Genomic DNA, 11,995 nt, shown 5'->3' with positions numbered 1-11,995 from the left:
CATGTAGAATCTGATATGTACTGGTGTTTTCATGCTTGCAAGTGTTTGTTCTTGTGTGTGTGTGTGTGTGTGTGTGTGTGAGAGAGAGAGAGAGAGAGAGAGAGAGAGAGAGAGAGAGAGAGAGAGAGAGATAGAGAGGGAGAGATTGAGTTCCTATATGTGGTTCTTTAGATGTATGGCAGGGAGAAACAAAGAGGCCATGACATCTAGCCCTGTGCTTCTTCTCACAGCTTTATACCCTCAGTTGGGTGGTATTTTCGAGGGGGCTATCAGGAACTGATTTCCAGCCATAGCTGACTTTCAGGGTAGTTCAGGAAATATTTTAAAGAAATAGCCACTTACCAATTTATGTAAGATTTATGTGTATGTAAGATTTCTTGGTGAGGGGATAACATGAAGTACTTGAGTCAAACTGGTTTATTCATGTATGCATAATTGCGTGCATGCATGCAAGTGTGTGTGTGTGTGTGTGTGTGAGAGAGAGAGAGAGAGAGAGAGAGAGAAAGGGATAGGGAAAGAGGGAGGGAGGGAGGGAAGGAGGAAGGGAGGGAGGGAGGGAGAACACAAACTAAACTATGTAAAGTTGATGTGTATGCAAGATGTTTCTGTGAAGGGATAACATGAAGAATCTGATATGTACTGTTGTTTTCATCCATGTGTGTGTGCATGCATGCAACTCTCTGTCTGCATATGTATCTATTTGCATGTCTGTGTGTGCATGAGTGTCTGAGGTGCATTGTTGTGTTGATGTGTGCTTTAGTTGTTAGGTAGGAAATACCTCACATTACCTATCATCACCCATGTGTCTACTGTGTCAGTGACTATAGAAGAGGCGTTTCTGAGAAGTATCTTATTCCAGATCATCAATTGGGTGGTGGTGGACATACCAGCTGGTAGATTATGCATGGTATGATACTTAGCCTTGTGTGGAAGACTTTAGTTGTAAGGAAATGGTACGTGTAGCAGAACCTGTGTCTGGGGGGGTCTTGTCTATGGGTGAGGGCATACCTACTGGACCTGACACCAAGATCTCTTTCTCTTGTTCCAAGTTTCTTTTGTTTCCCTTCTCTCCTTTCCTCCCCTCCCCTCTCCTTTCATCCCTTGCCCTTCCCTCTCTTCTACTTTCTTCCCCTCCCTTCTGCACCCTTCTCCTCTCCTCCTCTCCCCTCTTCTCTCTAGCCCTCTCCTTCCATCTCCTCCCATCTCCTCTCCTCTCATCTTCTCTCCTCGCCTCCCCTCTCTACTCCTCTCCCACCTCTCTTTCTCTCTCTCACCAGCATGTGTTTGTGTGTGTAAAATGGCTCTTCAGAATTGGGAGCACAGCAGGTCCTGAATCTCTTTGTTGTGTGTTGGATTTGGATATAACAGAGGATATAACTAACTTAATCTGATCTGTGTCCATGTATGTGTGTGTGAAGCTTTGCCTGAAGAGGAGAAAAAGTCTGGAAATGATCAATAATATATCATCTTTTGCATGTCTTTCTGTGTGTTTGTGTGTGTAGTATTTTCTTTTACCTAGTAAGGAATATTGGAACAGAGGAATCTAACACATTACAATGTCCGTGTAAGTCCAGTGATGTGGACAGACATGCTGTCAGTTCCTGCCATTTTCCCCTCCATAGACAAAGCCTTATATACATGGATAGATACCAGATTCAGCTAGTTATAGCTTCCCCTATGGCCAAATCCACACACAGACAAATAGATTAAGGGCAAGCTGGGTCCCCAGTCCTGAATATCCAAATTAGACAGACAAACACATGCTAGAAAGAGAGAGAAAGAGAGAGAGAGAGAGACAGAGACAGAGAGAGACAGAGACAGAGAGAGACAGAGACAGAGACAGAGACAGGGAGAGAGACAGAGACAGAAAGACAGAGAGACAGAGACAGAGAGAAAGATAGAAGAGGATGTAGGAACAAAAGTTCCTGAGAACAAGATAGACACAGCTTGGCCTGATCTTGCTGTATGTGCAGACAGGTGTCAGGTGTGGGGAATGCCATGTCCCTAAGCCTATAATATACACACCAAAAGCTAGAATCACACTACACATCATGTCAGCTGGATTGGTTAAGCATGGCCTATGAAATATCACTGGGCTCTGAGTGACAAAGGGGTGCAGTTTCTGTGTAGTAGCACTAAGAAGTGAATTGTAGGTGTGGCGGGAGGGTGTTCTAATTGAAATTTATATACAGTATTGTTAGGGCTTCATGGTTGGGGTCCTGCAAGGCCAGATATGGAAGAGATCACATAGGGCTGTCAAGAGCTGGTATCCAGCTGGTTCTAATACCACCCAATGCATAGAGATGGTGGCAGGCAGGCAATGTCAAGCAGTGTCAATTACTAGCAATGCTGTTTAGCATAGCAGATGGGAGGGGACATTTGTGTAGGATCTTTACTACTACTGGTGTGGGAGTTGAGGGGGGAACAGCAATCCTGAACTGCCATATTAATGTGTATGGGTAAGAAAAGTGTCAAGTGAGGGCTGATATCTAAATGGATATGTGAATTGTGGCTGCGGATGTTCATCAGGGTCTGACACCTAGCTCTTTTGGGATATATGGTTGTCAGCACAGCCTGGCTCCATGTATTCATTGTGAGGCAGCAAGGGTGGTGTGTTCTGCATGGGTTGACATCTAGCATTGAGTGGAGCAGTGCTGGGGAGTGTGCAGCGCTAGGCTCTCTGGCCTCCAGCAGCAGCATGGAGACTCATGAGCTCAAGCAAGTCTTACTTCTTTGCTATGTTCAGCATCCCTCTTCTCCTGGTCTGGGGTGTTTAGAGTCAAGAGTATAGTTGACTGTCAGAAGGGGAAATGAGCCCTCAGCTTTGGAAAGTCTTCATTCTGCTTCTTTACCATATCTTCATGCAGTAACTCTGAGGGCCACATGGGTGTAAGAGTGGTGAGCAGAACACATCTGGTTGTCAGCCTGGACACTCCTTCCTGCTGCACAGCACTGAACCATCTTCTCTTAGAACAGGTATTTGTTGTCTGCTGGGCTGTGACAGTGTCCAGGCTTTCTCTAAATGTCCTATGATATAGTCTCCCTCAGCCATGCTTCAGCTTTTGTATTTTCTTGGCTAATGTCATTAAAGCCCGCGTGGCAAGAGTTCATCTTCTGTGCTGTGTCTGTCTTCTTCCTTAAAAGGCTGAAACTTATGTAGATCTCTTCTGCATCTCTTATGTGAATTTTGTAGTGTTTGCATGGGGGTCAGCTATAGTAATTGAATTTGTGTTCAGTTTTCTAATGGGTTCCTTATTGTTTGCCTTTGCATACTTGCAGACTTTTGTGGACAGATCATTTTCTCTGCCTTGATTTCCATGGTGCCCCTGACAAAATCAGCTGATGTGGTGTAGGTGGGTATCTTGCTGGGATTTGTGTTTGAATCCATGTTTCCATCTCTGTTTCTTCTTTGTCCAACTCTGTGGATCTCTGAGACTTTGTGTGAAGGGCTGGAACCAGAAGTGCAGGGTCTGGAGGAGTCGCCCCTGTCCTCTGCCATTACTTTTAGGATTGGACCCAGTTGGATGTTAAGTTTAGTGCTTGAGTGGAAGTTTGCCATATTTGAAGTCTATCTGAGAAAAGATCTGTCAGCTTAACAACAGTGACAAGAGTGGAGGACAGGGGTCTCTGAGAGTTTAGAGTCCTTTAGATTAAAAAAAAAAAAAGGTCTCTTTGCCAATTGGTGTAAATTCAGCAGGAAACCTACTTTGGTACTTTGGTATTTGTTGTTTGTGTATTTTCTTTATCCAATACCAGTAGGAAACAGTCTAAGTGACTGACATCGAGTGTACCATCATCATGTGATTGGTGGCCTGACAGAGAAGCTCGAAGGAAACTGCCTTTTTCAGGATCTCGTGTGTCCCAAGGCTCTGTAGTGGCATGTTCTTTCTCTGCTCAGGTAGTTTTTCAGGGTCATCTCTGAGAAAAGAGAGGCATAGGTAACATATATACACTATCCAAAAACACACTGCATGAATTGATGCTGGAGATTTAAAGGTAACATACATTGGATGGCTTTCCTAGGGGATCCTTCTGTTATCCTCAGATCTTGATGACAATTGGAGCAGGTTCTGAAGCTGGATGATGGAACATGAGCCATCTCACTGCCCTGCACAGAATGTCCTCCTGAAGCTGTGTAGAACTTCTGAGCTTTCCCGAACTCGGAGATGACCTTCTTCATCACTGACACCAGGGCTGAGTGTGCAAGTCCTCAGGTTAGGAATCCTCTGGGTCACGATTCAGGATGTGGCCAGGCACCTACAAGAGAAGGAATATTGTAGATCAGTAAGGAAAATGGCTGAGACTTCCACATCCACAGGCACAAGAGCTTGGCAGATAGTGGCAGGTTTACTTTATGAAATTCAGGGATTAAGAGGCAGGTATATATGCTCATTAACATCCAAGGTGACCTTCCCTAGGCCATTAAGGGTTTTCAGCAGGGGCATTAGAGGACAGGGAATGATTTATCTGCAACTTTTCAGACATCAGACTCTGGGATCAAAAGAGGAAAAGCATTTTCCCACCAGCATGTCTAAACATAGGCACTCTGCTTCCTGCACCTCATCTCACGTCCTCTTGTCTACATTAGACAGTATACATACTTGGTGAAAATGAGCTTCCACAAAAGATGATGTCCCAAAGAACCTGCAGAAAATAGGAGAGAAAGGTGACCAATAAGACATCTGGAGTTGACTTGGGGAAACTCCATGTGACCCACCTCTACCAAACAGCTCACCGTGGCTGTGTCAAGCAAGCATCCAGTGGGTGTTCTTTAAGCATTGTACCAACCAAATATGTTATGTCCAGAAGAGCATCTAAGGACTCAGCGTTGTAATCTGTGAGGAAGACACGTGAGGACAGTTTTGGGATGAAGCATGTGAAGTTCCTCCTACAAGTAGCTGGTAATGACAGACCCTGTCCTTACTGCATCCATCAGAGAGGTGATAAATGAGGGAAGTGATGGATGTGGGGGTCTGAAACTTAGCTGACTTCTGTTCCATACAGTAAAAAGATAATGATAGCAACTTGCTTTAGTATCAGGGAAAGTCCTTGTTAGTCCAAAGGCAAATGTCAAAATAAACATCACAACTGATCATTCTGAGATTTGCCTTTGTAGAGAGTCTGTCATGTGAGTCTGGATCCCATGATTCTCATCACTTGTACCTCCTGGGTTTCACTGACCTGGCTACAGCACCCAAGTCTCCCTTTCCCAGACACTGCATTCAGTAAAGTATATCACTAATGATACTTGCCTTAGTAATCACTACTGATGCAGAGCAGGTATGGCCACATAAACAAGAAGGCCTGCCACTCCAGTCTGGTTTTCCTTGCAAGGCTGTGTGCACTCTGGTTCTCATGGTTCTTCAACCCAGTACAGACTAAGCATCTTGCCAGATGCAGTGATTGTTCTTCCATACAGGGGTAAGATGATGTTCACCCGTTATACACAAACTGTTCTTCCATAACAGCTAGGGTCAGAGGGAAAGACAAGCTACTTGACCCAATTTATATCAAGATCACTCTGAATCCATGACTCTGTTGTCTGTCCTCTTACCTTTTTTCCTCTGCATCTTGAGCTTAATGACCACGTCCCTGGAGTTGAAAATGGTTGACTCTGGCAGCCTCATGCTTATCTTTCTGTGGATGAGTATCAAGGATAAAACACATCTCGGACACCTCTCCAATACAACAAGGTGAATATTAGTGGGCTCAGTGCTGCCTTCAGCCATGAGACCCACAGATAAGTCCTGGCATTCAGTCCCTTCTGAGTGGCCACTCTTCATTACATCATTGGTTCTGCATAGAGGGTGTCCATGACAACACCAATGCAACTTTCACAAGAGGATCCTAGCAGAATGCTTCTAATCAATAGTCCCAAGTTTTTGTGTAGTTCTGACCCTCTAACCCACGATGTGGGATCTAACCAAAAAGTAGTTCCAAGATCGTGGAATAAGTCATGTGTGCACTGTACACCAGTATTGGGACAATCAAGCAATACCTTGCAAACTGGAGCAACAACCCAGAATTTCATCCACAGTGATATCCATTTCCTTGCTGCTTGCTGTCACTTTCCTGTTAGGAGACAAATATGGTTCTGACAAGCACCCCACAGTAAGGGCCCCTTCCTCAACTGCTAGACTGACCAGCATGCAGTGGGAGTGTCTCCCCTGAAAAGAGGGAAATGAATACAGGCTGCCTGCAAACACAACATAGAGAGGGGAGGGGAGGGAGGACGATATTCACCTCTGTCCAGTGTGAAAAAACATCTCCCTTGGACTTGACCTTGAAGAGAAAAACAGATGAATGAGAATTGATGTTGTATGTCATGGAAGACCGGCCCACTGGGGCTTCTAATCCAATGGCATCTTTGGGTGGATTTTGGCACAGGGCTGCACACTGAGAAGGATGCTATTGAAGGTCAGCCATTGGACATACCTTTTGTTAACAATGGTTTTGTGTGGAGAACCCAGTGGTAGATGAAGACTTACCACCTCCTGTGCTGGACTTCTCTGTTGGAGTACACGACACTCTGTCATCTGGATTTCCTGCATGGCTCCCAGTTTGGCTACTTCAGTCACACCAAGAAAATTGCTAACCCCATGTCTCATCCTCTACAGTGACTCAGTATGTAAAATAATAATGACATATGGAAGGCACAGTCTTAAGAACTTTGAATTATATACTTCAGAGTCTTGACTCTTATATCCTTCTGTACAATCTGTTTCCTGGTGGCTTTTTCTTCTCATACTCTTTCCTGGTCTTTTAGTTTTCTTCCCTTGGCCTTTGATCCCATATAATTCTTTCTTCCTTTATACAACACAACTTCTGGCTGCCTCTACAGCCTCTACTGTTCATCCACTACTGTCTAATTTAGCTTAAACTTTCGGGTTAAAGGTGGTGGTGCTGTTTTGTAGAGTTCCTTTTGAAACAAGATTTCCTAACTTACCTAAACTAACTATCATGTGATGGTCGCAAAGGACATTAGAAAACATATAGATTAATAAACAATGACGTGCATCTTGGGCACCCCATTTAGCTGTGTGTGTGCACCTGCACTGCTCTCTACTTCCAGTGGTGCCTCTTCCTTCTGAGAAACCTGGCTTTTTCCTGAGAGTGGCAGACAGCAGCACAGAAATCTCACACAATTTCCAATTCTCTTCTTAACCCTCTTCCAGCCTTTGGACAGACTACTGGCAGAGGCTGCACTGACATCTTCAGGAAGGACACCTTTTAAGTTCTTCTTGGATGTTGTCTGAAGGGAAGAACCCTGAGTTCCGAGGGTTTCAGTGGTGCTCATACCCTGAGGTGCCTCTCGTTCCTTCCTTACAGAGGGTGTACTCTGAGCATCTGAGCTATTCTTTGGGGTGCTCACTTCCTGGGGTTTCTCACAGGACAAAAACTGTGCAGAAGAAATGCACTCAGAGATAGGGCATCTTGAGGACAACTCGTTGCAAACCACGCTACCTACTGCCAAACTTCTGCTCAGGAGAGGAGTAACCTCATGAGCACACTTGGGTTCTTGGTGGGGAGGGCTGTCCTCCTTCAGCAGGCAGCAAAAGGAGGCAGGCATGCTCAGGCTTTTTCTCCCCTGCTTGCTTGAACGCTTCTCATCATGCCCCTGATGTTCAGCCAGCAGGGCGAGGGTGGGAGTGGCAGGCTCACTCATTGTCCTCTTAGGAGGAGGGGACTTGAGAGCATCTGTAGATGACACAGTGACACAGGCCTGCAAAGGCTTAGTGGCAGATTTAATGTGGTCCAGGGCTGACTCATGTTTTAAAATGAGGTATGTGGCCATGATGTTATTGAATTTTTTCTCATGTAGACAATCACTAATGTCCATGGGATGGTAGCCCAAACGCCACATAGCCATCACAATGCTGGGATTTGGTTTGTTACATAATGTCTCTGAGGATGATGGGAGTTTCCAAAATTCTTCCCTGTCTCTGATCCACTGGTGCTGCCTAATGTCACATATTGTGGGCCTCTGCTCAGGGTCCACAGTGAACAAGTGCACAATGAGGTGCGCAATCAAAACATTTTGAGAAAATGCGTAAGAAATGTCGTATGTGGGATTCAGCATCTTCTCCTTCATGTCTGAATAGGTCCTTGCTTTGAATGGGAAGCTCGCTGTCACCATTGCATATAAAACCACTGCCATGCTCCAGATGTCAACTGCCTTTGCATCATACTCGGTATCATCAAATAGTTCTGGAGCACAATATTCAATCGTGCCACAGAATCCCTTGCACTTCTGCCCAGAGCTGACTCTGATGGCCAGGCCAAAGTCACACAGTTTGATGTTTCCTTTGCCATCAAGCAGGATGTTATCTAGCTTGATGTCTCTGTGGGCAATGTCATTATTGTGGCAGTAGTGCACTGCACACACAATCTGGCAGAAAATGTGTTGGGCCTCTTTCTGCTGAAGAGGACCACCCTCCCCAATGTGTGTGACCAGAGAGCCACGAGCAGCAAACTCTAACACCATGTAGGTGTGGTCTTTGCTCTCAATGATGTGGAAGAGCTTTATTATGTACGGGTGCTCCAGCTCTTTCATGAAGTTGAGTTCTTTCCTATTATTACCATCATTCTCCTCACCATTCACAAGGATTTTAACTGCGACTTCCATATTTGTGAGGAGGTGGCAAGCCAGCTTCACCTCAGCAAAAGCCCCTTTGCCAAGGGTATTGAGTAGGACATAGTGATCTGAAAGTGTCTCCTCTTCATAGGTGCTGGCATTCAGGTCCAGATCCAGGGTCTCCTCCTCTCTGGTCTTGCTAGAAAGATTCTTGATAATTTCCATGCCAACGCCAACTGAGAAAATCAGATTAGAAACAATGAGAAGTAAATAAAGGGGTAAAGTTTTTAGCTTTCTCTTTTTTCGTGGACAAGGGTGACAGATGTGAACAACCTTACACTGTACTCCTGGATCACAGAAAATAAGAACAAACTAAACTCTAAAGAAATCCTGTAAAACATACTATAATAAATGAGAACTAAATCTAAGGAAATAGACCAGAGTGAACAGTGCAACGGCATAAATGCTTGATTATTGAAAAGAATAAGCAAAACAGATACAACCTAACCAAAAGTGATCAAAGAGGAGAAAATTCAGCTTAAATCTATAGTCAAGCTTTGGTCTTGTTACTGTAAATATGGCTACTTTTAAAACATCATTTAGAAGACATATTTTGGCATGGAAATGATATCCTATTTATTCTGTAAACATATCTGAAGACACAATGAATTAAAAATTATATGCAAACCAAACCATTTCTTAATCAGTCTTTAGGAGAAATTTTGAATATTTGTTTACTGCTAATTTCTCACTAACCTTAACAATGGAAATCATGGAATCACAAAAACTTTGGAAAAACTCTTAGTGTAAGTACATAATACAAATAGCATAGGATAATCAGCATTCCTGCAGAAATAATGAAATCTGAGGAAATAGGGAGAATTATGATGTACAAATTGCAGATGCTCTCCTATGCTGAGGAAAAGGAATAATATTTCTAAGAAAAAAATTTTATATTACTAGATTCTAAAGTAATCCTTTAGCAGTCTATGCCATCAAATTTGCCTATTTTTCATGTTCCCAGATTATATATTTTACTCTGAGATAGTTTGGTGAATATAGTAATATCCCTTTTGTCAACACCATAATGAAAAGTGGTCTTTAAATAATATGGAATATCATTCTGTGTTAGTCACTTGCTTTCATGCAAACTCAACTAATAAAACATTTTTCAGTAATCTATGGTGGTATGGGATAATTTTCTATATTCTGTCAATTATGTTTTTAATAAATGCGGATTGGCCAGTAGCCGGTCAAGAAGTATAGGCAAGACAACCAGACAGGAAGTAGAAGTGGGTCAATGAGAACAGGAGAATTCTGGGAAGGAGGAAGCCCATTCCTCCCCAGTCCCATTCCAACCACAGAAGAAGTAAGATGTGATTCCCCATGGATAAAGTTACTGAGCCACGTGGCTAACATAGATAAGAATGTAAGTTAATATATTTATATACATATAGATGTATGTGTTATAAGAGTTAAGAAGAAGCCTGAGATAATGGGCCAATCAGTTTATTATTAAAATAGACCTTTGTGTGATTTTCTTGAGGGCTAAACATCTGTGGGACCTGGTGGGAGGACAGAAACCAGGAAGGACAGAAACCCAGACAACTCTATGGTATCAATCATATGTTTTAAGTTATTTGTATATTTACAACTGGTTTTGCATCTTTAATTTTTTTACATTTCAAAAATTTTAAAGGTTTTATACATGATTATTCAATTTACATTATTATATTCTTTTCCCTTTTTAAGATCTGACAATGTTACTTTGAGGGCAAGTGTAACAAGTGTGATATTTCCTAATAACATAAGAATGAAGCCAATTTCCCAAGGTTTCTCTGTTCTCTATGTAGAGATATAACAAAAAGGCTACTTAGGAGTCCATATTATCAACAAAATTCTCATTCCAATTCCTCAAGCTTCCTAGTACTATTATCTTTTTATTTTTAACAGTAACACGTATTTTAAATTCTTCTCTCATATGTTCTACCTTGTTTTGAGTTTTTACACCTCCATGCTCTCCTGCCTCTTCCCCCAGATTTATCCTCCCTCCATCTCCCCTCAGGAAAGGGCAGGCCACCCAGGGACATCAATGAAACACAGCATAATACGCTTCTATAAAACTGTGCACATACTGTCATATCAAGGCTGTACTAAAAACCAAGAAGGAGGAAAAGGTACCATAAGTGGGCTGAAGAGTTAGCAACCACCTTTCCACTGTTAGGAATCCCACAGTAACATCAAGATTATGGGAAAGAACATATATGCGCAGGATCTAGGTAAGATCCCTGTCTCACAGGCTCCTTCATCTCTTTGAGCCACTATGAGTACCAGTCAATTGATTTTGTAGGCTGGGTATCCATGGTGTCCCTGACTAACCTGGTGGTCTCTGATCCTTCATTTGGAAGTGTTTTGGAAAACTATGCTCCCATGAATTGTGAAACTGGAGCAAATGGCAAATTTCTAAAGAAGCGTAACCTCTCAGAATTCCAAAGTTAGCCTATAAAAACCTATGCAGATTAGTAATAAGCATAATAGTTTAATATTCTTTGAAAAAATCCCAAGAAAATCATTTGGGTTTACTGACATAATTGTGTTGAAATAAGAGTGGCGGGGCTGCGTCCCCAACACCCCGGCCGCTTGGCTAGCTCATGCCCGAAATAACAACACACAAACTGTATTCATTTAAGAACTGCTTGGCCCATGAACTCTAGCCCTTACAGGCTAATTCTCGCACCTGGACTAGCCCATTTCTAATGATGTGTGTAAGCACCCCAAGGTGCGCTTACCGGGAAGATTCTAGCCTATGTCCATTCTGGGTTGGAGTTGCCTGGGAGAGCTGAGCATGGCGTCTCTGCTCCAGAGAGCAGAGCTGTCCGGTCTGTCCGGAAGCAGAGCAGAGTCTGACCTCACTTCCTCTTCCGCCCAGAATTCTATTCTGTTTACTCCTCCCATCTATGTTCTAAGCTATGAGGCCAAGCAGTTGGTTTATTATAATTAACCAATGACCTTCCTCCATCATAATTGTGTTATTTTTCATATCAGAAAATCTGCCCCATGAAAACCACAATGCTCACCTCTACTGCCAAGACAATTACTATGATGCAACATTGTTGTTATGCACTATTGCTGAATACAGCACTCATGTATATCAACCAACATGGAGTTGTTCATTGGTGTGCTTCAACTCCTAAAAGACTCAGCCAAGCTGACTGACAATCATGATACAGAAATGTATTCTGCATTCTACTGAAGAAAAGATAATCATCAGCACCATCCATAGCCTACAGGAGCCTACTACAAGACCTGGTGATCTGAGCTTTCCTCCCTTGATCCCACATGTTGTACTAATACCCTGACTTACATACATAAATTTTCATTGGACTTTCATAAGTGTGTGTTGTAATACACTTGTAGAAA

The 11,995-nt window shown here is 43.0% G+C and overlaps 1 protein-coding gene across 1 annotated transcript; it reads right to left on the bottom strand.

Annotated features, from left to right (window-relative positions):
* Positions 1-6,997: 6,997 nt before the first annotated feature.
* LOC126497062 (sperm motility kinase X-like) lies at positions 6,998-8,800 on the bottom strand. Its single transcript, XM_050134848.1, has one exon. It carries the CDS (start codon positions 8,798-8,800, stop codon positions 6,998-7,000), a length of 1,803 nt encoding a protein of 600 aa, XP_049990805.1.
* Positions 8,801-11,995: the final 3,195 nt, after the last annotated feature.

This window comes from Alexandromys fortis, unplaced genomic scaffold (genome assembly GCF_014885135.2).
Source record: "Alexandromys fortis isolate MF-2015 unplaced genomic scaffold, M_Fortis_MF-2015_v1.1 scaffold_25, whole genome shotgun sequence".
In the NCBI taxonomy this organism is placed as follows: Eukaryota; Metazoa; Chordata; class Mammalia; order Rodentia; family Cricetidae; genus Alexandromys; species Alexandromys fortis.
Note: the sequence above shows the minus strand (reverse complement) of the source record. Positions and strands in the feature narration are given on the sequence as shown.